This window comes from Dama dama, chromosome 9, assembly GCF_033118175.1.
Source record: "Dama dama isolate Ldn47 chromosome 9, ASM3311817v1, whole genome shotgun sequence".
NCBI lineage: Eukaryota > Metazoa > Chordata > Mammalia > Artiodactyla > Cervidae > Dama > Dama dama.
In genome coordinates this window covers 74,929,108-74,956,668 of record NC_083689.1, presented here as the reverse complement: position 1 = coordinate 74,956,668, position 27,561 = coordinate 74,929,108, and the positions used below count along the sequence as shown (strand labels likewise).

The window sequence follows — 27,561 nt, the reverse complement described above, 5'->3', positions numbered from 1 at the left end:
TAAGGCTGAAAGAACTTGTGATATTTGTAAAAGAGAAGAGAAGCTAGCGTGGATGGTCCTTAGTGAGTTGAGGTGAGGGACGAGCAGAGATAATAGGAGGTGAGATCAAAGAAGTGTGCAGAGTCCAAGTCATATAGGACCTTTAAGGCTCCTATAAGTCATAAGTTTGTGTTTTACTCTGAATGCATTGAAAAGCTTTTGATAGTTAAGGAAGGTGGAAATGTGATCTGCTTTTTGTTTCCATTGCTATGCGAGGGAAAGAGTCAGAAGCAAGGAAACAATAACCGTGGCATCATAATCACAAATAATGGTGTTTGAGGCTAGGTTAATAGCACTGGAAACAGGATGGTAAGAGAGTTGTAATATTTGGAGATAAACTGTCAACATGTACTGCTTAATTATTTTCTACAAATATTCTTGGGATGCAAATATCAGAACAAAGGGTATGCACAGATGAAAGACCTCTGCACAAGTTTCCAAGTGTTCTCAAGGAAATCTGTGCCATTTAACAGGTAGTGGTAGTTTGTCCCATTTACTTACTGCGCATGTGACTGCACAGTATTGCATACACAGGCGTAAGGAACCATCTCTGCTCTCAAGGGGATAACAGCTTATGATGCTGAGAAAGTCCTTACCATGGAATTACTATGAATGTGCTCACTCCGCCTACTGTGGTGTTTTTTAGGTGATAATTTCTACATCAGAAGTAATGTTTACTCCCACGAGGGAGTAAAAACAGAAGTATTTAATAAAGGAAATCATCTTCTATCCTAATCTTTGGAATTCAGTCCTCTTGTGTTACCTTTTTGAATGGTGCTAAAGCCAAACAAAAACAAAGACTTTTCTAAACATTCCCCAAATTAAAAGACTATGCAGGGAATGATAGTGAAAGTTATAAATGTGCTGTTTTAACAAACTATCATGGAGTTTTATTCACAGGAAACTTGCATTATGTTTAAGTTAAATTAAATTTGCATTCAATGTTTCTGTATCACAGCTTTTGCTTCTTTAGCCCTGTCTTACAAAGCCAGAAGCTCATATTCTTAGCTCAAACCTCAATTTTCATCTAGTTCAGTTGTTCTTGTTGTTGTTCAGTTGCTCAGTTGTGTCCAACCCTTTGTGACCCCATGGACTGCAGCACGCCAAGCTCCCCTGTCCTTCACCATCTCCTGTAGTTTGCTCAAACTCATGTCCATCAGTTCGGTGATGTCATCCAACCATCTCATCCTCTGTTGTCCCCTTCTCCTCATGCCCTCAATTTTTCCCAGCATCAGGGTCTTTTCCAATGAGTAGGCCCTTCACATCAGGTGGCCAAAGTATTGGAGCTTCAGCTTCTGTATCAATCCTTCCAGTGAATATTCAGAGTTGAGTTCCTTTAGGATTGACTAGCTAAGTTAGAGGAAAATGACACATGATAGTATATTAGACTCAGTTATTATTTCAGCAATGGGTAATTAAGATGAAGCTAAAAAATACTATGTTTGAAAATTATAAATCCTGAGCAGATAGAGATTTCTCTTAAGTTGTCTAATTTTGGAGACAACAGTGTTACATATAAGACCAGGAAGCAAGATTAGTCTCCAAAGCTCAAGATTCTATTAGCATAGCAGCAGCAATTTTCAAACCTTAGATGATGTAGTTGCAATAGGTAAAGTGAATTAAACAAATAACACATTATCAGTGGTGAAAATAAGCCTTAAACCCTGATCATTACAAAAGTAACTGTTGGGTCCTTATGTACTCAGATGGCAGAACAAACACGTGTGAACCCAGTTCCCTGCAACACCATCTTCTCCCCAAATACAGAAATAGGAAAACACAAACACACACACACACACAAAGATGGGGAAAATGCCATAGTTACATTTACAGTTGTTCCCATACATATAAACATGCATTGCAAAAAAAGAGGAAAGCTACATAGATTGGGAATGGTGAGAGCTCCAGAGAGGAAAAAGCATATTAAGAAGCATAAACATTAATGAAGGTAGAGAGAATGCTGAAGCAAGCCCAGTTGGGATTACATGCCACCCGAGTGCAACTGGCAGTCTTGAGACCAGGACAAGATGCTGCCCTCCAGAGGGGAAGTCTGTACTGAAAATAGGAACCCTCTGTGGCCAGAATGATGCCACTAGTCTATGAAAGGAGTAGGTAGAAAGAATGAGTCTCAAGAAGGTATTTCTCATTATTTAATGATAAAACATCTTAAATGGCTTATGTTGGTATTTACTACTTTTGGTTTGTCTTAATAGTTAAGCATAGTCAGCTGACTGAATATGTTGATTCAGGTTTAGGTGAAAGAAGAGAAGTAGAAATTTGGAAAATATGCAAAACCCCAAAACAGAGTGATTATAGAAGTCAGCCTAAAAACCTTATTGTTTTCATAGTTCTAAAGTACCTACCCCAAGATATCTATTAGTTATAAAGGAAAATAGTAATGTCCCAGTGGAAAAACCTTCAATTTTATTCTTTTCATTTGAAATTGTTTTGTTTATTCTTATTCCTTTGCTTGCCATATAAATTTTAGAATCAGCATATCTACAAAAATCCTACTCAAATATTAATTAAGATTAAATTTGACCTATAGAGCAATTTGAGAAGAATTGACATCTTAATAATGCTCATTTCTTCAAATCCAGGAAACTTGGTGTATCTCTCCATTTATTTATACTTTGGCTGTGTTTGTGTGAGCATGTATTACTTTAAGATGATAAAAGGAAGAAAAAACAAAAAAATAAGAAACTCACCATTGTAATAGGTCTTCTTCACATTTTGATTCTTTGCCAGTCTGCCTACTAGATTTTACTTTGCACAGTCCTTGGTAGTGGCTTTTTAATTCTTTCCAGGATGGCTAATTGTGATTAATGGGAAAGAGAGCCTGTAGTAGGCATACTCTATTTTGTTCGGCATTGAAAGTTCATTGGTTTTAGTTTTGATTATGATTATCTAAGTCCTTCTTGCATGGTGATGCCATGGACTGTAGAGCACCCAGAAGTGGTTTACATTTTTTTTTCATTTTGAATAAACCAACTCTGAGACAACTTCCTGAAAGTAGACTTGCTGGATGGGTGTAAAGAATCTGTTTTCTACATAAAAGCTCAAAGCATTCATCCTGGGGGCATGAGGACCTGGGAGAGAAAGGATAGAACATAGAACCTTTCTTTCCTTCTATGTCCAATAGCATTTTTTTTTTTTTTTTTGATTCAGGAACTTCTTTTCTTGACAGTGTCTTGATGTGTCATTTAAAAATAAAAGAAATGAAAATTGATGTGACAGTTAGCAGAATCACTGGGGTCTATCTGGGAGCATTTCTTAGCAGGCACTGCCTTGCTGACAAATAACAGGAGTGAGCATATGACTCAGGATCTCACAATATCACCATTTATTTAGCCCCAAAGAAAATACAGTTTCCTGTGTCCTAACAGATCTCAGCTGACTGATAAACCCCAGCACCTTCCAAACTGTGTTATCTCCCTTAAATCTTTAGAGGGCTTATGTAGCTTTATCTTCTAGTAGAGCTAATAATCAAATTTTCCATTTTATCTCTAAGAATTAGAAATCACTAATTGTGTTCTTTTGAGCACAGTATAAATTGCTTGTTTTATTTATGGCCAAGTTTTTAGGCCATTTGTTACACAGAAACATATAAAAATGTGTTTGATCCATTTTCTGTTCTCTAGTTATATAATTCATATCTTCAACTTTGCTTTTATTATAAATCAAGATGCTATGCTAGAGATCCTCAGACTAATTCTTTATTAAGAATTAGAGTGAGATGAAACAGTTCAAAGCATTGACTAAAGTAACACACTCAAGAAAATTTCACCTACAGTTATTTAATATACTTTTGTTGTTCAGTCACTAAGTCATGTACAACTCTTTGCAACCCCATGGACTGTAGCTTCTCTGTCCCTCACTATCTCCCAGAGTTTGCCCAAATTCATGTCCATTGAGTTGGTGACATATCTTTTGTGTAGGGATGTTAGTCATTCAGTCTTGCCCGACTCCCTTTATGATATTAATATTCTTCTGTTAGAATATTAATTTGATTCTGTACTTCTCATTCAGAAGTCAGCTCCACACTGACTCCTAAATGAGATAAAAACTGGTATGTTTGTGAAACCAGGAAAAATATATAATTTTTTGCCAGAGTATTATACTTTTCCTATGAAACTGTTTAATGCTTTTATCAGGTAATAACTTGCAAGTCACATTTTAAAATTCCATAGCCATATTAACATGTAGAAATCTCAGCAAGGGTTGGAGAAACTCAGGGACTTCACAGAGATTGAAGTATGTATTTTATCCACAAGAGTAATCAGGTATGTGCAGAAATCCAATAGACTTAATTTATTGAACATTCATTCATTCATTCATTCATTCATTATTTGTGCCCTAGGACTGTGCTGGCTTTGAGGCTGCAGAGATGATTAATACTTGATTCTAGTTTTGTTTTTTTTAAGCCTTCAAGTAGGGCATTGTGAACTGATTTTAAAATAGAATGGTAATTATCCTTTTCAAATGAATACTTAGTCCTTCATTTAGTCATTCAAATGAGGGTGAGAGAGCAATTACATTGTAGCCATGGGCCTCTAAGGGAGAAAACATGTCACAAGATGTATGTAAGTGCTTTATTCATAATATATAGCTTTCTGTAGTTCCCGGATTACATTTGAGTTACACGTTTAATTGTCATAATAATCTTCTGATAGATCAAGGATGTATTAAAAGCCCCATTTATAGTTAATGGGACTGAAGTAAAAAGAAGTTATGTAAATTTACGTCCTAGAAATAGTAAGGAAATGCTGGAGCCTGGGACTCTAAGTCCAGTGCTCAATTTATAGCAACCATTGTTTCTCCAAAGTAAGGAGACTTGTCTGATGATCCAGAATTTCTAAAATTCTAACGAAATACTAACTAAACTTATATTGTTTAGAAAGGTAGGAAGCTTATATATATAAGTCTCAATATAAATGACACCTCCTATAGGAAGCTCACCTTGATTAGACAGATACAGATTCTCATATAAACTCTTACAATTACTACTATAATCAATTGACCATTTTTTGCAATTGTAGTTATTTCCCACCAAAAGCAATCCTGAGTACCCTCTTTGAGAAAGACAAATTACTTACTAAATAATTATTCCTTACCATCTTTCTTCCTGAGTAAGTGAAAGTCACTCAGTCATGTCCGACTCTTTGCAACCCCATGGACTGTATAGAATTCTCCAGGCCAGAATACTGGAAAGGGTAGCCTTTTCTTTCTCCAGGGGATCTTCACAACCCAGGGATCGAACCCAGGTCTCCCACATTGCAGGCAGATCCTTTACCAGCTGAGCCACAAGGGAAGCCCTCTTCCTGAGTAATATATAACAAATTTCAAAAGGATATGCTGTCTTCACTTTTGTACTTAACTGTGGTGCCCAGCACACAGCATGGGCTGAGTTGGAATGGATTTAGTAAATTAATTTTTGCCAATATGTGAATTTGACATGAGTTTGAGCAAGCTCCGTGAGTTGATGATGGACAGGGAAGCGTGGCGTGCTGCAGTCCATGGGGTGGCAAAGTCAGACACGACTGAGCAACTGAACTGAACTGAATTTGTGACTAGTTTATGTTTATAGTATTTGGTTGGATAGATTTTCTTGTGAATACTCAACTGTTTGCTTATCTCCCAATTCCATTTAGGTACAAAATAACCATTTTTTTTTTATCTTCTCAATTTCACAGGACTATACCTTGACAATGTACTTTCAGCAAGCTTGGAGAGATAAGAGGCTGTCCTATAACGTAATACCTTTAAACTTGACTCTGGACAATAGAGTGGCTGACCAACTCTGGGTGCCTGATACCTACTTCCTGAACGATAAGAAGTCATTTGTGCATGGAGTGACCGTCAAGAACCGTATGATTCGCCTGCATCCAGATGGGACAGTCCTTTATGGCCTCAGGTCTGTAGTGACCGTTTCAAAATCAAACTTTCCCTGAGCACAATACTTACTGCTCTTTATTGGAGGGGAATATTGTGCTATTTTTCCTGAGTCCTCCTTTAATTCTGCTGATAAGCAGTTAAACCTCCTATTCAATAGACATCTGAGAGCTTAGGGGGAGCATGTTTACAAAGGGACTTATCCCCAGCTAAGCCTAAGTTTTTTTCTGAATTATCTTCCAATATCAGCTGCTGATCCTAAAGCTGCTTTCTTTAAGAGGTAGGGATAAGCAATATTAAAATAGCCTACACATGGGGTTTCTTTAAAGTGGAGAAAAGTTCTGAATGCCCAATACTTGTTTGAATGTGGCAGATGCTCTGTTTCCTGATTTGTTCCTGAGCTCTGTGAGCTGAGTCTGGCCTTCCGAGGACAGGAGGGCTTTCTGTATCCTCTCACCTCCAAGGAGTAATCAGACTTGCAAATAAATAAAGCCATCATCTCATGTTTATTAATAGTGACTTGACACTACTAAATATACCTTTATAGCAGAAAAGGATTGCGATGCTCTGCTCTCTTTGGAGGATGAGTTGTAGAATATGAGTTTCTTCTTTAAAAAGTTTATTTTGTATTAGATGGTTCCCTGGAAAAATGATGAAGAAAAAAGATATCTGTCTTACTCTGAAAACATCTCAGGGTAAAGAATTCCTCTGCATTATTGGGGGAAAAAAATGATATTTTGTAATGTTCAATGTGTCTGATATATTCTGTTTTACATGAACACTTGATGACTTTATCATAATGATGATGATAATAACAATATTGTTATTCATTTATTGAACACACTTGTTAAGGGTCAGACATTAGTTAGTACACTCCCTGTGTTATTACAGTTATGATGACTTGCAACGATCTCATAAGTTAAAACTGTTACAGTCTTTATTTCAAATGAAGGCTGGTATAGTTTGTCTAAGATCACAGAGAAGTAACCAGTGAAAATGGGAGCCCAGTCCTGTTGTAAGTTCAGAGCCAGAGCTCATAACGGTTAGCCCAGGATGCCTCTCACTCTGGCATTTTTCCTGTGCGTTACATCTCATTTTCATTATCTGCTGTATTCAGCGTCCTGATTGGTTCATTGTCTTAGATCCTTATAAGCCAGCTTCTTTGTTTATCCTATTTGTAGAGAGAATAGCATTTGTTTATCAAGAGGGAGGGAGTGAAGCAGAGAGAGCATGTTTGTACGCCATCAGCCATTGAAAGTAAAGAGATGCCTTGGATACAGGCACTGCTCACATACAAGCCTTATGGAAAAAGGGAAACAGTGGAAAAATAAAACAAGTTAACTGGCAGTGTCTGCAGACTCCACCAAAGTGGTGGCATTTGAACGGACTTATGGAAATAATTGTCTTAGCAGATATATTGTGGAACCATTACAAAACATAAGGCATCACAAAGACCTTGATAAGATGGTGACCACATGGACAGTGGAGGTTGTAGTTCACATTTTAAGAGTTACACACAGAGAGAAGTCAGAATGCTGAAGAAGGCAGAGAGAGGCACAGATATAAGTTACTAATTCAGCAGGGAGTGGCAAGTTTTGGCTAAGCATCTGACCCAGTGCTGGATGCATTTGCCCAGCAGATCATCACAGCAATCATGTAGAAATAATCTTGCCCTCTTTGTTTTTCCTGATGATACCCACATTTAGAACAGAGAACCAGTTGTGTTCTCTGTTATACCCAGCACCTACAGTGTAAATAAACTAAGTGAAGACTGTCAATGAATTCTGAATGCACATATTCAAAGTTGAATGGGTGGGAAAAATCAGCAATCAGAATGTCTGTACAATTGAGAGGGAAAAGAGGGGGTCAGCATAGGTGATAAATATGGCTTCTTTAAGGCATTCAGCCAATAATCAGACAAAAAAGCTGGTTCATTCTTATCAAGACCAACTGGACACCATTGCTGTAAATCATCACTGTAAATCAACAACATATGCAAGTTCCTGAACACATCTGATGTGCATAAAGTTAAAGTTTCTACTTGAAAAAGCCTCATGGATTGTGATTGTTCTATCAGCTGTATAGTTAGTTCTGAATATGAAATTGGTAAGAAGTTTTTCAGGAAATGTGTATATATCTCTGTCCAATTTTTAACTGATAGAACAGTGTATTTCATGGCTGAAATTTAATGCAGGCTGGATATCCCTTTTGAACAGCAGAAGTTTCATTTTTTCAATAAATAAGTAAGAGGAACTCAATTAAAATCACTACCGCTGGGTCGATTCAGACCTGCTTAATCCCTCCTGCTACTTACCTACCCCCTGACCTCAGTCATTCTCTGTTACTTAGAGTTTGCTGAAAAATTTAACTTGTGTCTCTGTTCAGTAGTGGCTGACTTCCAACAGCCTTTAGACTAGTAATAGTATTAATTTAGTAGCTGGTACTCATTAAAGGATTTAATCTGTACTTGGCCCTGTGCCAGAACATTCCTTATATAATCTCATTTAATATTTAATTATTATTTTTTTTCATTTATTTTTATTAGTTGGAGGCTAATTACTTGACAATATTGTAGTGGGTTTTGTCATGAATCAGCCATGGATTTACATGTATTCCCCATCCTGATCTCCCCTCCCGCCTCCCTCTCTACCCGATCCCTCTGGGTCTTCCCAGTGCACCAGGCCCAAGCACTTGTCTCATGCATCCAACCTGGGCTGGTGATCTGTTTCACCCTAGACAATATACATGTTTCGATGCTGTTCTCTTGAAAATCCCACCCTCGCCTTCTCCCATAGAGTCCAAAATCTGTTCTGTACATCTGTGTCTCTTTTTCTGTTTTGCATATAGGGTTATCATTACCATCTTTCTAAATTCCATATATATGTGTTAGTATGCTGTAATGTTCTTTATCTTTCTGGCTTACTTCACTCTGTATAATGGGCTCCAGGGGAACCCTCTTACACTGTTGGTGGGAATGCAAACTAGTACAGCCGCTGTGGAGAACAGTGTGGAGATTTCTTAAAAAACTGGAAATAGAACTGCCATATGACCTAGCAATCCCACTTCTGGGCATACATACCGAGGAAACCAGATCTGAAAGAGACACGTGCACCCCAATGTTCATCGCAGCACTGTTTATAATAGCCAGGACATGGAAGCAACCTAGATGCCCATCAGCAGATGAATGGATAAGGAAGCTGTGGTACATATACACCATGGAATATTACTCAGCCATTAAAAAGAATTCATTTGAATCAGTTCTAATGAGATGAATCTCATTTAATATTAACTTTAATTCCTACAAAGTGGACACAGTTGGTTGGTTGATTGGTTTTTGCTTCTTATATGAAGAAACTCTGGAACTTATATACCAAGTTACACAGCTCCTGCCCAGGAAAGCATAATTGTTTGAATACAGTGATGTTGCTCTTCATTATCATTCTGTCTTACTCCTTAGGTACTTGCAAATAGAAGTAAAGAATAGTAGAAGAGCATGCAAAGGGGAAAAAAAGGAAGGTAAAGAATAGTGAGATGGAAATAGCTTGCATTGATCCACAGATACAGACTTTGTTCTGATTGACAGAATAAGCCCCTAAAGAGCTATAGTCCTGAGTCATCTGTGGAAGGTTCACTTTTAGGTTCTGAGCTTCACACCAATCCCAGTTTACTAAGGGATGCTTTTTGGTATGTGGAATCTCGGGGCACAGAAAAGATCATTGCAAAGAAATCGATAAAGGCAAGGTTCATCAGTTGGAATAAGGAGAGCTGAAAGGCAACCATGAAGACCTGGATACAGAGAACTGGTACAAGGAAGGCTTTAAATATCAAGGCAGTGATGAAGAAACTGGGTAGAACAAAGCCTCTGGGCTGAATGCCATGCATGTTCAAGGCAAAATCCTTTAAGGATTTAAGTTTCTTCTATTGAGATGTACAAAGATTGGCGGGGGTGAGGGGGCTAGAGGGGAAGTCATTGAAGTCATTCAGAGGATGAGTATTCCTCTTGTAAAGATTCCTTAGTGAAATTTTTAAGTGTTAAAACATATTGAAGATAATGTAGTATGAAGAATATTAATGCTTGTTTAATTTCATGGCGGGTATACAGGTGTTTGGACTTCCCTGGTGGTCCAGTTGGTAAAGAATCCACCTGCATGAAGAGTATTAATGTTTGTTTAATTTCATGGTTTTTTGGCTTCCCTGGTGGTTCAGCTGGTAAAGAATCCACCTGCAATGCAGGAGACTGGGGTTCAATCCCTGGGTTGGGAAGATCCCCTGAAGAAGGGAAAGGCTACCCAGTCCAGTATTCTGGTATGGAGAATTCCATGGACTGTATTGTCCATGGGGTCACAGAAGGTCAGACACGACTTAGCAACTTTCACTTTCATTTTCATAACAGGTGTTTGTCATGCTGTTCTTTCAACTTGTCTGCACGTTTGAAATTTTTCATGATAAAGTTTGGAAAAGAAAAATGGCCTTGACATCTCTGTTGTATTATCTAGGAAATAGCACTCAAGATTTCGAAGTCTGCAGCCAGAGAAGTTTTTCTCATCTCTTAGAGGTAGAGAATTACCTATATGTGACATGTACTTTTAGCAGCTGTGTGTGAAAACAAGGTCATCTCACCTTGGAGGATGTGTACTGAGTGGGTCCTTGATTCGAGACAATCAGGCTGTGATCTTCTCGACCCAGGGATCAAACCCAGGTCTTCTGCGTTGCAGGCAGATTCTTTACTGTCTGAGTCCCCGGGGAAGCCCTTGTTGTTGTTATTGTTGTTGTAGGTTGGGCATTAACGTTTTTTTTTTTATTCTGATTGGATTTTTGTTTCCCCATTGCCAAAAGAATGGATGAGCAGCTTACTCTGTCATTCCATTACTCTTCAGGTTGATTATCATTTTAGGAGCACAGAGTTCTGATGCAGTGCAGAGACACAATTGCTCCGTGCAACCGATTTCCTTAACAAAGTATTATGGCAATGGAACTTGTGTTTTAGCTTGGGCTTTTGTCTCTGACCTCTTATTTAGCCTTAAGCATCTTCTTCAGGTTTCAATTTCTTCATAAATAGAAAGGTGGGGGATAAATAATGTCATTTTAATAACCCAGTCATCTTCTGAATCAAATGAGATTAATAAATGTAAAAGAAATTGATATTCTGACATCAGGCTGGAAAGTGAAATTAAATATTTGGAGTAGCATAGTAATTTGTAGATAATAAGTATGCTGTGTTACTTAATATTTGATAAAGAAGTGAATGCTGGGAATATTTGCTAAATAAACAGAAGGCTGGAACAGAGGAAGCTTTAGCTATCAAGGCAGTAGTTTTATATTGTAGAATTTTACCGCAAGTATCTTTCCCTGATTCTTTGAAGACACATCTTTGTCTTGAACAAAAAGAACAAGAGGAGCAGAAATGAGGAAGTCAGTTGAAGAGAATGGGAAAGGTCTAGGTCAGACATGTCTAATATGAAAAAGGGAACTACTAAAATACTAAGAGGATTGTCAAACTGTTTTGAGGTCACAAAACAACAGTGGAGTCAATTCTCTCCAGCTTTTGCAGCCTGAGATGAAGAAAAAGGAAACTAAGTGCCTGGCTTGAGACCCAAGTGGCCATGACAGCCTTTAAAAAGTGTCCTGTAGCCACAGACCCAGTGTCTCGTTTGTGGCATGCACTCTAATTTTCATGTAATCAAGCATTGTATATTTTCTCTTAAACCAGGCCTTTCTTTTAATTCTCATCATGTTTTATCAAGCATCTGTGTTTTAAAGCTTGTTGAAAGATCTACAGGAATAATTAAGAAAAGTGATGAGTAATGTTATTTTTCAAGTCTAAGTTTATAGTTTATGACTAAAGAGTAACAATATCCTTAAATAAAGATTCATACCTTCACTCTTGGCTAGTTGATAACTCAGTTACGCTAGTGTGATCATAAAATAAAATACCTCCTTTCTTTTATGATACTATTTATATATTTCTTTAAGAGATATGGCTGGAGGTAAGAAGAATATTTTCTTGGGATTAGCCCAGCTGTAGAAGTGGTGACAACAGACTTCTCACTGTCTAGGCAGAAGAATTCCTAGCAATTTATAAAGCAAATATTTCATATAGATTAATAATGTTTAATACCAACATAAAATTGGCCCAATCAAATTATTTTCAGAATACTTCAAGGAAAAATGGCATAGAAAATACAGAATTTCTGCTGATGAGTCCAACTAAAGCAAGTGAAAATCAGATTAATCTGGTGTTCACATTACTTCATAAAGAATGTTATATAGGTGTAATTTAGACTGTTACTAGGTTGATGCAAAAGTAATTAAGATTCTGGACCCTGAATTTTAAGTCATTATAACTAGGCTTAAATACATCTTTATTAATCAAAATAGGAGCCATTACAGTCAACACTTTTTTGCCAATGAGAAATAAGTTTGTTTTTTCCTGTAACATAAAAATCCTTGTTTCAGGATTTGTTGAACTCTTGGAAAGCATTTTCTGCCTCCTGTTGGATATAGAAGTATTTTCCATGCAAAATGTTGTTGAGATGCCTGAAAAAGTGATAGTCAGTTGGCTAGAAGTCAGGTGAATATGGCAGATGAGGCAAAACTTTGTAACCCAGTTTGTTCAACTTTTGAATGACGTGCGGTCAGGCATTGTCGTGGAAAGGAATAAGACCCTTCCTGTTGACCAATACTGGCTGCAGGTGTTGCAGGTTTTGCTGCATCTCATTGAAGTACTGAGCATACTTCTCAGATATAATGGTTTCACAGGAATTCAGAAAGTTATGGTGAAACAGACGGGCAGCAGACCACCAAACAGTGTCAATGATCCTTTTTGGTGCTATTTTGGCTTTGGGAAATGCCTTGGAGCGTCTTCTTGGTCCAACCACTGAGCTGGTCATTGCTGGTTGTCATATAAAACCCACTTTTCATTGCATATCACAATCAGATCAAGAAGTGGCTCACTGTTGCTGCATAAAATAAGAGATGATGACACTTCAAAACAACATTTGTTTTTTACTTGAGATCAGCTCATGAGGTACCCTCATGTCGAGCGTTTTCACCTTTCCAGTTTGCTTCAAATGTCTAATGACTCTAGAATGGTTAATGTTGAGTTCTTGGGCAACTTCTTGTGTAGTTATAAGAGAATCAGCATCGAAGATACTCTCAGTTGGTCATTGCCAGCTTCTGATGGCCAGTCACTGCGCTCCTCATCTTCAGTGTTCTAGTCTCCTTTGCAAAGTTCTTGAACTGCACTGTGTGTTCACTAGCAGTTCCTGGGCAAAATGCTGGTTGATACTGAGACTTGTCTCCATTGCCTTATGACCCATTTTGAACCTGGGTAAGAAAATAGCTCAGATTTGCTTGTCATCTAGCATCATTTCCATAGTCTAAAATACTTGTAAATAGCAAAGAATAATTTACTACCAAAAAACATAAAGCATGAAATGCACATCAAAATGATGTATGACATAACCACATTTATTTAATAATGTATTCCAGTATGAAATGGCAAAGTTCAACAATGCAAAATTGAAATTACTTTTGCACCAACTTAATATTTATTTAAAACAGGAGTCATTTACTAGATTTCAGGAATCTAATGAATAATTACTCTCATCAGAGAATCAGGAGATCCACATTCTAATCTTACGTTTCAGTTCAGTTGCTCAGTCATGTCCAACTCTTTGCCACCCCTATAGACTTCAGCATGCCAGGCTTATTTAGTGGTTCTTATAATTATTCCTTTAAATTATTTCTAAATTTTATTTTAACTCCCCAAATCTTAATACGTGTGATCTTGTAATCTGTAACATATATACTTTAAGACTCCCATGTTATTTTATATAAAGCAGTATTTAAAGTGATACTGAGGTGCTTTAGCAATCATAGTTATCATCTTGAAAAAAATCTCCTGATTCATTAAGAAAACAAAAACAAAGTCATTGCATTCAGGTATACAAGAAAACCTGAATTATCTGCTAATGGCATTTTTTGGTGAACGTAAAAATGTATATATTTATTAAAATTTCAGAAGCTTATAGCTCCTTTTCTTTCAATATTTAAGTCATTTATTTTATGACTATATTCTATCAATTAGAACCCTCAAATTTTTTGAATGATAGCAGTAACAAATATCCCTGCCTTATTCAAAACTTGAATAAAGATGTCTTATGCTAAAAAAAAATAAAATAAAATAAAATAAAATCTGAATCCCAATTGGACTGCATATTATTTATGCTAAGTCATTAACATTATATCTTAAGCATTTTTAGCACATTGTTAAAACCGTTCAACAAAAACAAAACAAAACCCATTTCCTGTTATACGATGTTACATGATTATTGTTAAACAAATTTTGAACCCTTAATTCTACCTCCCAGAGTTAATCATACCTGTACCTTGCTTCATACTCTTCCAGATACTTTTCTCGTAAAAAGCATATAAGTAGTTTATCATAAAACAGATTCATATTATACATATGATTTTGTGATCTTATTTTTTTCTTTAACAATGAATAATTTTTCTATAGCAATGCTTATCATGTCAATAAAGCTCTGCTGACTATCATTATTTAACCATTATAAGACATATTTGGGATATATTTCTTTATCCAGTATAGGATATGGTTTGTGGTTTTGATATAAGGTGACATATGTGGTTATTGCTATAAAATGAAGGACTACTATTTCAAATTTACTCACTATTTTAATGACATCAAAGCTTTTTCCAACACAATTTATAATCTCGAACTTGTGCTGTTGTATCTTGTGGTGTCATTGTTTAAATAAATGGCTCAGGAGATGTACTGATACAGATTAGGACAGTTCTTATGGAAGGACTGACTTTCTTACTCTTCTGACCCATCTAAAAATAGCTGTTTGTCTTTTGGAATGAGGGAGGAGCCCTTGACTTCATATGTCTATACACCTCCCATATGTAACATTAGGTCAGAAACATGTCACTTCTGATTAAAGGTTCACATTCTTAAAGAAAGATTCAGCAGGAAGCAGAAGGTAATTCAACCACCTCCTGCTATGTATGTTCTGTCATTGGGAAAATGGCAAAGGATAATGTTAGCCTGTAATGGATTTAGACAGGCAAGGTTTATTAATTTTATCTTCTCCCTCTACTCCTAAAGCTTTACCACAAGATATTGGGCAAATGAATAACTCAATAGCCATCTCATGCTGAAATATAGTCTATTAAACATTAATATATCAATTTTTTACTTGATTTCCTAATTGGTTTAATTCATTTTCATAGATATACTGAGTGAATGCATTTTGTCAAGAAGAATAACAGAGATTTTTAGTTAGAATATTGGTTCTTTTGGCCAGGATGTGAGACCCTGTACTCTAGATTTATCAGTCTTCTAAGTAGGAAAATAATTGCCTTAGTCTACCTCTACCTCTGTGGGAAGAAAAGCATACATCTCCCCTAAGAGCTGAATTTAATTTTTTTAGTTAAAAAAAACTAAAGCCTTTTTTTTTTTTTGGCCACGCATATGCATGTTGGGCTTCCCAGTTGGCTCAGTGGTAAAGAATCTGCCTGCCAGTACAGGAAACACAAGAGATACAGATTCGATCCCTAGGTCAAGAAGATGGCAACCCAACCTAGGAAATGGCAACCCACTCCAATATTCTTGCCTGGAAAATTCCACAGACAGAGGAGCCTGGTGGGCTGCAGTTCATGGGGTTGTGGGGAGTTGGCAATGACTGAGCACAACAACAAGTTGTTGTTGTTGATGTGCTAAGTTGTATCTGACTCTTTGAGACCCCATGAACACCAGGCTTCCCTGTCCATCATCAGCTACCAGAGCTTGCTCAAACTCAGGTCCATTGAGTCAGTGATGCCATTCAACCATCTTATCCTCTGTTGCCCCGTTCTTCTTGTCCTCAGTCTTTCCCAGCATTAGGGTCTTTTCCAGTAAGTCAGCTCTTTGCATCAGGTGGCCAAAGTATTGGAGCTTCAGCTTCAACATCAGTTTTTCCAATGACTATTCACTGTTGGTTTCCTTTAGTGTTGACTGGTATGATCTCCTTGCTGTCTGTGATACTCTCAAGGGTCTTTTCCAGAACCACAGTTCAAAAATATCAATTATTTGGTGCTTTACCTTCTTTATTGTCCTGCTCTCACATCTGTACATGACTCCTAGAAAAACCATAGTTTTAACTAGATGGGTCTTTGTCAACAAAGTGATGCTTCAGCTTTTTAATACCCTGTCTAGTTTTGTCATAGCTTTTCTTCCAAGGAGCAAGTGTCTTTTAATTCTGTCGTTGCAGTCACCATCTGCAGGGATTTTGGAGCATGTGGGATGTGGGAACTTAGTTTTCCTGATCAGGGAATGAACTTATGCTCCTTGCATTCGATGCACTGGACCACTAGGGAAGTCCCTGTAGTGAATTTTTATTTTTATTTTTTTTATTTATTTTTTTTTAATTGAGATATTTTCTTTATTGTGGTGGTCTGAAAGCACCTCCAGGTTATGCCTGTACTGATATATTTTTTTTTTGTTTTGTTTTGTTTTTTTTATTATTATTATTTTTTTTTTCCAGTGGGTTTTGTCATACATTGATATGAATCAGCCATGGATTTACATGTATTCCCAATCCCGATCCCCCCTCCCACCTCCCTCTCCACCCGATTCCTCTGGGTCTTCCCAGTACACCAGGCCGGAGCACTTGTCTCGTGCATCCCACCTGGGCTGGTGATCTGTTTCACCATAGATAGTATACATGTGAATTTTTAAAAGAAATTTCTTGACCATCATTTTCCCTATAAATAAAATTATTTATATTAAAAGTGAGTTTTTCTAGAAGTAATTTCTCTCATCTTCAAGTTCACCTTCTAAGAAGAGAGAGGCTCAGAGAGGGAGGTGATGGGGCCGAATGTCACACAGACAGTTGATGGCAAAGCACGAAGCTGATCTCAATTCCCTGACTCCTAATCCAGCACTTGTTGTTGTTCCTGCTGTTGCTGGAGTCGTTTGGTGATTTGCAGTCCTCTTAGTCTGACTGATGTCAGCAAATATTAATAAATGAAACCCAAACCAAAAATAACAGAATCAGAATTACACCATTCTTTAGACCTTAGAAATACATACTTGAAGCAGTGTGTATTTAGCAGTCCTGGGAAATAATCCAGGACTTTTTTTTGCTGCTGTATTTTTGCTGATTTTTAGATAACATTTAAAGAGGAAAAGAAAATCTGCCCAACATTTTCTCAAATATTACTGACTCATCACATTCCTGTAATCAGCAAGTCTCATTTGCTACCAGTTAGATGAGTCCACTGACTTCCTACTTTTGCATTCCAGTCCCCTATAATGAAAAGGACATCTTTTTTTGGGTGTTAGTTCTAGAAGGTCTTGTAGGTCTTCATAGAACCGTTCAACTTCAGCTTCTTCAGCATTACTGGTCGGGGCATAGACTTGGGTTACTGTGATATTGAATGGTTTTCCTTGGAAGCAAACAGAGATCTATCTGTGATTTTTGAGATTGCATCCAAGTACTGCATTTTGGATTCTTTTATTGACTGTTATGGCTACTTCATTCTTTCTAAGGGATTCTTGCCCACAGTAATTAGATATAATGGTCATCTGAGTTAAATTCACCCATTCCAGTCCATTCCATTAGTTTGCTGATTCCTAAAATATCAGTGTTCACTCCTCCCATCTCCTACTTGACCACTTCCAATTTGCCTTGATTCATGGAACTAACATTCCATGTTCCTATACAATATTTCTCTTTATAGCATTGGACCTTGCTTCCACCACCTGTCTCATCCACAACTGGGTGGTGTTTTTGCTTTGGCGTCTCTTCATTTTTTCTGGAGTTATATCTCCACTAATCTCCAGTAGCATATTGGTCACCTACCGACCTGGGGAGTTCATCTTTCAGTGTCCTATATTCTTGCCTTTTCATACTGTTCATGGGGTTCTCAAGGCAAGAATACTGAAGTGGTTTGCCATTCCCTTTCTTCTCCAGTGGACCACATTTTATCAGAACTCTCCACCATGACCCGTCTGTCTTGGGTGGCCCTGCACAGCATGCCTCATAATTTCATTGAATTAGACAAGGCTGTGGTCCATGTGATCAGATTGGTTAGTTTTCTGTGATTGTTGTTTTCAGTCTGCCTGCCCTCTGATGGAGAAGGGTAAGAGGCTTATGGAAGCTTCCTGATGGGAGAGACTGACTGAGGGGGAAACTGGGTCTTGTTCTGATGGGCGGGGCCGTGCTCAGTAAATGTTTAATCCAATTTTCTGTTGATGGGTGGAGCTGTGTTCCCTCTCTGCTATTTACCTGGGCCAAACTATGATGGAGTAATGATGTTTATACACACACACAGATATATATGTGTATGTACATATATATATATATATATGTGTGTATGTACATATATATATATATATATATATATATATGAGTTTGAATATACTCTGGGAGTTGGTGATGAACAGGGAGGCCTGGCGTGCTGTTATTCATGATGTCGCAAAGAGTTAGACATGACTGAATGACTGAACTGAACTGATGCATATATATATATATATATATATATGTATATATATATATAATGAAATCAGGGTAATACAAAAGACACAACAAATGTGATTAAAGAAAACTTTATCTTTCGTTGTGAGAACAGTCAGCATTGATTTAAGTTTACTTTAATGGGGTCATTTCTGCTTTCTTCATTTTTCATATAAAGCAAATAGAAAGGCTGGAGAAGGGATAGTCTCCCCACTGCAGTATTCTTCGACTTCACTGGTGGCTCAGCTGGTAAAGAACCTGCCCACACTGTGGGAGACCTGGTTTGATCTCGAGTTTGGAAGATCCCCTCGAGAAGTAGTGATAGTAGTAGTAAAGTTTACTGCGTGCTTTCTTTTATTGTCCATCATACAAATTTATTCATTTTTCAAAATTTATTTTATTGAAGTATAATTGATTTACAATGTTGTCTTGATTTCTGCTGTATAGCAAAATTATTCAGTTATTTGTGTGTGTGTATATATATATATATACATTCTTTCCTTTCCATGGTGGTTTATTACTGGATATTGAATATACTTCTTTGTACTATACAGTAGGACTTGTCCTTTATCCATTCTATATATAATAGTTTGCATCTGCTAATCCCAAACTCCCAGTCCTTCCCTCCCCTCATGTTAACCACAGGTTTGTTCTCTTTGTCTATGAGTCTGTTTCTGTTTCATAGATAAGTTCATTTGTGTCATATTTTACATATATAAGTGATATCGTATACTATTTATTTTTCTCTTTTTGATTTACTTCCCTTAGTATGATAAAGTCTGGGTCCATCTTTGCTGCTGCTTCAAATGGCATTATTTCATTCTCTTTTATGGCTGAGTAGTATTCCATTATTGTGTGTTTACATGTGTGTGTGTATGTGTGTGTGTGTCTTAAATCTTCTGTATCCATTCATCTGTTGATGGACGTTTAGGTTGTTTCTTTGTCTTGGTTATTATAAACAGTGCTGCTATGAACATAGGGGTGCATGTATCTTTTTGAATTATAGTTGTTTGGATACATGACCAGGAGTCAGGTTACTAGATCGTGAAACAACCCTATTTTTACATTTTTGAGAAATGTCTGTCTATAGTGTTTTCCATAGTGCCCGCACCAGTTTACATTCCTATCAACCGTGTAGGAGGGGTCCCTTTTCTGCTGAGTACTTTCTATATGTCAAGCCCTGAATTTTTTTTATATTAATCCTGTGAAGCACACTCCCATCATTGCCATTTTATAGTTGAAGGAGACTCGGGCTTTGGGAAAGGAGGTAACTTTCTAATGAATTTCTAGTCCCCTTACTGAACTCAAAGCCCATGATCTCATGCACCTTCCTAGAGTCTTCCCACAGACTCTGTTCCAAGAAGATGGATGCAAAAAACTCTGGGAGAAGCCAGTACCGAAAACGATTGAAGAAGAATGGAGAGCCTAAATTTCCAGAGCTCCTGAAAGGAACTCCTAAGGGTCATCTGTCTCCCCTCTAGAGAGAATTTCATTGGCATCATTCCAAATAAAGGAGTATGACTCTTTCTATCTCCAATAGTAAAGACCTGTGCCTTGTTTTTGGTATAGCTGTCCCCCTACAACTTGAGATAGAGTATGTTACTCAGGTATAATTTAATATCGCCACTCTCTCCTTTCATCCTTTATTCGTAAATGGATTTCTACTTTGCAACTTTAAGTGCAGAAGTTATTTTTGTTTTGCTTTCCTGAACACCCCAATTCAAGGATAAACAGTAATACATTTCAGTCTGTAAGTTGGTGTAGAGGGATTTTAAAATTCTCTTCTATTTCAGAATTGCACATGCATATTGTGAAGTTTGAAGAGAGTTATAGGCCAGGGAAAAGCAACTACTATAAAATTTGATTAAGCCTCCACTCAGGTAGTGAGAGATGTAAAACCTTAGAGAAGTGAGGAGGCTGAGGCCACATCACTGCTGTGGTTCCCAGAGACCCTGAAGACTGCCTGTGAGTCCACATGCTTTTTGGCTGGATTGAAGAAGGTCATTCTTACTTGATAATCCAGGAAGGAATTACCCAAGGAACATGTACACTTTCATGTTCATTATTTAAAATACTCTCTCGCTGAGATTCTTCACTCTAACTCTAGCATCAATACTCTCATCCTGGAAGGAAAAGAAGAAAGAGCACTGAGCCATTAACCACATCACTAAATTTCCAACAACTAGACAAGTATTGTCTACCAGAGTATTGCAAAAGACCCCAGAGTACATGGAAGAAAATCTATATTTATTTTCTGGAACAAGTAAAATGATTTATTTCACAGAGATTTATGTCAGCCTTATTCTCCATGGGTAGAAAAAAATGGGAGATAAAACATTATCCAGTCTCTACAAATCACCTCCAGATTTCTTAGGTTAAAGGACTTTTGGCAAAAGTTTACTTGATTTGCTAAATGGGTGGTAAGGGAGGATTTCTAGCACATTTCTCTCTGTCTATTCTTGAGATCACAAATAAAGCAAGCCAAATCACTGTAATAGGTTAATGACTCAAATCACAGTCACCATATTATGAAATGTTCAAGCTATTTTACTTCTGAGAAGTAGCTCATTATCTGTACTCTTATGGACAGACTAAAAAGTGACAAAATGCTGAATGGTCATAAATCCTTGGAGGAAAATTTGAATTCCGTGTTGTGTTGCTCCCAGTAAAAATAATAGAGAAAATACTTAGGACTTTATATTTTAGCGACGGTAGCATACTGACAACTAAGGAAAAGTACTGAAAAGACCGCGATAAAGAGCAAATCTAGCTTCATCTGGCATGTTTGGAGCATGGTTTTGGAATCTGACAGCCTTGCTGCAAGGCCGCCGTCTATCACTAACGGACTGTGCTCCATCTTCCCGAGCCCCAGCTCTCTGTGAGGAATCCAGGGCTTTCTCGTCCCTGCTGCCGTTGTCGCTGTATAGTCGTGAAGTCGTGTCCGACTCTTTGCAACCGCGTGGACTGGAGCCCGCCAGGCTCCTCTGTCCACGGGATTTCCCAGGAAGAATACTGGAGTGGGTTGCCATTGCATTCTTCAGGGGATCTTCCCGACCCAAGAATTGAACCCAGGTCTCCTGCGGTGGCAGGCAGATTCTCTACTACTGAGCCACCTTTGTAGTAACTACCTTGTAGGATTACTGAGAGGATTAACTGGACAAATACTTGTAAAGAATTTCGTCAAGTGCTTGGCATGTATTAAATTGTAAAGATTAGTTGCTGTTATTATATTTGCTCTGTGTATCTAAATTTCACTTCCTCTGCTCTTTCCTATCCTGATTTGTGTAGGATGATATTTGGCAAGAGGGAATGGTGGTAGTAAATCCTTATTATGTAACAACAATGTACTAGGTGCTGGGGATACATAGAGACAAATGAGACATTCAAAACTTGAGACTCAAAATATGGATCTTCGTGGGAAAATATAATCAAGAGAAGGAAGAGGTAGAATAGAATGGCTGGTCCGAGCCAAGTCCTAGAGTTTGTTTTTACAGGTTTTATGGCTTTTAAACCTATGGTGAAACAGATCACCAGCCCAGGTTGGATGCATGAGACAAGTGCTCGGGCCTGGTGCACTGGGAAGACCCAGAGGAATCGGGTGGAGAGGGAGGTGGGAGGGGGGATCGGGATGGGGAATACATGTAAATCCATGGCTGATTCATGTCAATGTATGACAAAAACCACTGCAATATTGTAAGTAATTAGCCTCCAACTAATAAAAATAAATAAATAAATAAAAATAAAAAAGTTATGTAACAACTTTAAATTGAAAACTATAATGTCATTTAACTTATAGAAATATGGGCAAAATTAAATAATATCACTTATATAAAATAGCTGGCACACAGTAGGTATCCAACTTTTGTTGCAGTTTATTATAGTTACCAAGATAATTATAGTAGTCAAAATTAATTGGGTGTATCCTATATATCATGTACTGTGCATATATTGTATCCTCTAATCCTCAAATAATTCAGTCTGGTTGTTGTTCAGTCAGTCAGTCATGTCCAACCGTTTGTGACCCCCTGTCCTTCATCATCTCCCAGAGCTTGCTCAAACTCCTGTCCATTGAGTCAGTGATGCCATCCAACCATCTCATCCTCTGTTGTCCTTTTCTCCTCCTGCCTTCAATCTTTCCCATTAACAGGGTCTTTTCTAATGAGTCAGCTCTTTGCATCAGGTGGCCAAAGTATTAGAGCTTCAGCCTCAATCTTCCCATTGAATATTCAGGACTGATTTCCTTTGGGATTGACTGGTTTGATCTCCTTACAGTCCAAGGGACTCTCAAGAGTCTTCTCCAACACCACAGTTCAGAAGTATTCATTCTTTGGCACTCAGCCTTGTTATGGTCCAGTTGTCATGAGAGACCTGGTTCGATCCCTGGGTTAGGAAGATCCCCTGGAGAAGGGAAAGGCTACCCACTTCAGTATTCTGGCCTGGGGAATTCCATGGACTGTATAGTCCATGGGGTTGCAAAGAGTCGGACCCAACTAAGCAACTTTCACTTTCACTTTTCTCACATCCATACATGACTCCTGGGAAAACCATAGCTTTGACTAGACAGACCTTTGTCGGCAAAGTAATGTCTCTGCTTTTTAATATACTATCTAGGTTTGTCATAGCTTTTCTTCCAAGGAGCAAACGTCTTTTAATTTCATGGCTGCAGTCACCATCTGCAGTGATTTTGGAGCCCAAGAAAATAAAGGCTGTCACTGTTTCCATTGTTTCGCTATCTATTTGCCTTGAAATGATGGGACCAGATGCTGTGATCTTAGTTTTCTGAATGTTGAGTTTTCAGCCAGTTTTTTCACTCTCCTCTTTTGCCTTCATCAAAAGGTAGATACTGATATTTTACCATTTTTAAGAAGAAGAAACTGAGCCTTAGACAAATTTAGTAACTTGTTCAAAGCAGTACAACTATATAAGCATCAAAGCTAGGAATAGAATTCAAGCATATTTTCCTTCAAAGTCCATGCCTTTAGTGCTGTAACAGGTTTAATGCAGAGAAATGACCCAGTGCATGGCTGGGAGGTAGTGGAGAAGACATAACATACTCAGAATTTTCATAAGGCAATTATACATTTTTGACTACCTAATATTAGAATGTGTAGTGTTCCAAAAGAAAGCTTGAGAAAATACTAGCCGTTCTAATTTATATTTAATGAAACAAAGCCATTGTAGTGAAGTGAATTGCTGAACGCTTAATTCATTTACCCATCTATCTATCCAGACAACTACTGAATGAACATCTCTTGTTGCACTAGGTGGGGGTTGGAGGTGCAGGAGTGAATAAGCCAAACATAGACTCTACCTCTAGAACCTTGTACTTAGGGAAGAAAACACAAGCCACCATCAAAAAATATATTTAGTGATAATTATGAAGATAGCAAGTTGTGATGAAGAAGTTGTTATGATAGCAAGTTGTTATGAAGAAAACTAAACAGAATGAAAGATCTGATAAAAAGTAGTTAGAAGAAAGAGAGCGAGTGCTGCTTAAGGAGGTGACACCTCAGCTGAGATGTTATTTATGAAGACTGACGGTAGTGATCTGAGGAATGCCAAGTTGCTGTTGCAAAGGACGGAGCAAATTGGTCTTAAGGTGCTGAACAAACTCATGTGCTCCCAGGAGGAAAGTTTTAGTAACACTACTAAAGAACTCAGTACTTTGAACTTTGTTTCTTCTCTTACATTACTACATTTTATGTTCTTTTATAACTAAATGCATTATTTATTTATTTACTACTTTTGTTGGCCTCACTCCATGAATATATAAACTCCATGAGAACAGGGACCTCTTTTTTATTCCTGATTGTGTCCCAGCATCTTGATCAGTGCCTGTCTCAGAAGTCACTGAAAAAAAAATTGTGGAATATACATAAATAAATGTGTGTGTAAATGAATTAATTATTGCAATTTCTTCACAGTATTTTCTATGTTATCAATCCAACTGCCTGACTCAGTTTATCAGTTGAATGGGATCTGTGGTGTCTTCAGTATTTATCTCAAATTGATTTATTATTCTGTCTCTATACAGGCCTTCATGCAAAATCATGTCTGATGTAATTAAACAGTGGATTTGCATACTGAGCTAAGTTAGAAGGAGAAGCATAAAATAAAACCAATAGCATGTGATACCTAATTATCAAAGATCATTATGTTTGGATGAAGTGAAAAAAATCTGACTGCCCTACCCAGTAGACACCATGTTCTTTTCTCTTAGCAAGAAGAATTGTGTTAGCAGTGAGATGGAGCTTGAGGTGATGACAGTTCAACAGCTGATAAGAAGACATTTTGAAAACAAAACAGGATCAGCAATTGTCATGAATTCAGCTTCCCAAATCGTGACTTAAATACAACTATGAGTTGACTGTGTAGAAATTTCCATTGGCACCTGGTGTTTTATTAAATTACCTTGTCATTTGCAATCAGTGTGATATTTTGGAAGATATACAGAGAGGTGAAGGTGGAGAGAATTGTATCAAAGTGGGATTTAGGTGACCCACATTAACCTTCTACCACAGAATGGATCAATGAGAAAGCACTTCTAATGACAGATAGCTCCTTTTAGGCACACGTCTCAGAAAATTCATTACCACTGAGTTCAAGGGGGAAAGTCTGTTCATGGTAATCCAATATTTTATGAATAAAAATGTGTATGGATTCTTATTGATTGTAGAGCAGAGATTTCAGATTCTTTGCTTGATGTAGGTAATATCTATATTACTTGCACTATCTTGTGTGAACTTCAGAATATGTGTATTTGTGTGTGAGTCTGTGCACACCTATGCACGTGTGCATGCATGCGGGCACACACATGTATTTTCTGTGTTTGTGTGATAGAAGACAGGCAGGCAGTGGGGGGAATGAAGGTTGTTTACTCTGTAGGGAATCAAAGCACATAGGTATGTTCAAAACAATATTTCCCCAAACCCTAAATATTTTAGCCTATTTTTCTGGTGTAATGGGTTGATTTTTTCTTTTGAGAAGTAAGGTACAAGAGATGCAACCATCACCCTTATGCCCATGTAAAAGCTTTGATGATGAGAAACACTATCCTCACTCCAAGTGACTCTTTCTTCTTAGCTTTTTTAGTATTTGAATGAATTGTGTATTTCATTGCTGTGCCAAGCTGCTTCAAGTTGTGTCTGACTCTGTGCGACCCTTTGGACTGTAACCTGCCAGACTCCTCCTGTCCATGGGATTCTCCAGGCAAGAATACTGGAGTGGGTTGCCATGCCCTCCTCCAGGGGATCTTCCCAACCCAGGGATCGAACCCATGTCTCTTATGTCTCCTCCTTAGCAGGCAGGTTCCTTACCGCTAGCACCACCTGGGAAGCCCATTTCATTGCTATACTAATGTTATTCACTAGGGGTTAATTCATGGAACCTTGTTAAGTTACTCCATCTCCGCACAGTTCATCATCACCTCCTGATAAAGGAATAAGACAAACCATGGGTCTAGTCTCTGTTTGATTGTAGGTGGAGTAACTCTCAAGGAGGAAAATATCTGTATTCACTGCATGGTTGACTGGGTCTGGGCAGGGTTATACATGGAAAAAAGAGAGGGAGAAATCAACCCAGAGTAAAAATGAACTTCTAAATCCTCGGTATAATATAAACAGTTTCCTACTGAGAGATAAAATCTCAAATAATATGGATTATCAAACATTCCAGTTTAGGGAAACTCTATTCTGAAATCACCTAGGAGACTAAATTTGTGTCAGTAGATAGGTTTTAGTTTTAGTTTATTTTATTGCAAAAGTCATAGACATCTTAAGACAAAGAAGAGGCTCTATTCCTCTGTTACTTTTCTTTGTGATTTTGATCCTCATGCTTTTCTGTTGATCCTCATGCTCCTGGGTTTATTTTTCCCCTGTCATAAGTGGAATTTTTGGCTCAGTTTCATCTTGTATAATATTTTTAAATTGTATGAAACCAAATTGGCTTCCTTGGTGGCTCAGTGGTAAAGAATCCGCCTGCCAATGCAGGAGATGTGGGTTCGATCCCTGGATCAAGAAGATCCCCCTGGAGAAGAAAATGGCAACCCACTCTAGTATTATTGCCAAGGATATTTCATGGAGAAAGGAGCCTAGTGGGCTACAGTCCATAGGGTCAGAAAGAGTCAGACACGACTGAGCGACTAAACAACAACAAAGCTAATCTACAGTTGTTCAGTGACAGCCTTCCTTAATTTCAAAAAAGCTATTTCGTTCTTGCAAGTTTTCAGTTCCTATACGCATGGATAAAAAAGGCTGTAAGTTATACACAGAGCCATGTTTAAAATAGATTGTTTACTATAGTTGCTGACCTGGTGAATAGTGGGGAGAAGGTCAGGATTGTTTGACTGTATTCTAGGTATGATCAGCTGTTGTAGACATAATTTTGTTCAGGAGAATGTGAGGGTAAGGGCTTACCTATGTAGACAGCATTCACTTCAAACAGATATGGAACATCAGTATATTCCTTATATGAGCCGTGACTGTTCAGCGCTTTGAAATGTGTTTTCCAGTTTCTCATTTGTTTTCCCTATTGCTCTGTGATAAAGATAACCAACTGAATCAAGAGGGATTTGGGGACACCAAACTTTTTGACTTCTCTGGATGGCACCATCTGCATGAACAGATGGCAAAACATGTCACAGGGCTAGAGGGGGACTCCAAAATCAAAAAAATTTAAAAAAGAGAGAGAGAGACAGAAAGGGAATGCAGTGGCAGGGTAAACAGGTGAGTGTCAGTGACTGGGAATTCTTTGTGATTAGACTCTGATAGTGTCACCAAGTGACAGCCACCCTTGGAATCCAAAGGTGCCCACAACAGTGGTGTGTTCTGCAGCCAGCTTGCTCAGCATTGCACATAGGCATACACCTTCTCTCTGCCTGTTCTGATGGGAGGAGAGCTCTGATACTGTCGGTTCAAATTCTCCATGCCAAATAGCAAGATTTAGTTTCCATTAAGCTTTCCATATGGCCACAAGCCACCAAAAGGGCTGTCTCCGTGTTTTGATGGTAGAAAATTCTGCACAAGTTTGGATGAAGCATTGTAAATACAAATCATCTAGTTTTGCTCATGGTATTTTATTTATTTTTATGCTTAGTTTTTCTATTCACACA

At 37.8% G+C, this 27,561-nt stretch overlaps 1 protein-coding gene across 1 annotated transcript in view; it reads left to right on the top strand.

Annotated features, from left to right (window-relative positions):
- Nucleotides 1-27,561, top strand: part of GABRB2 (gamma-aminobutyric acid type A receptor subunit beta2) — a 264,157-nt gene that overhangs the window by 94,319 nt on the left and 142,277 nt on the right. Inside the window, exon 5 of the mRNA XM_061149482.1 lies at nt 5,733-5,953. Coding sequence (XP_061005465.1) covers nt 5,733-5,953 — 221 coding nt within the window. The remainder of the gene's footprint in view (nt 1-5,732; nt 5,954-27,561) is intronic.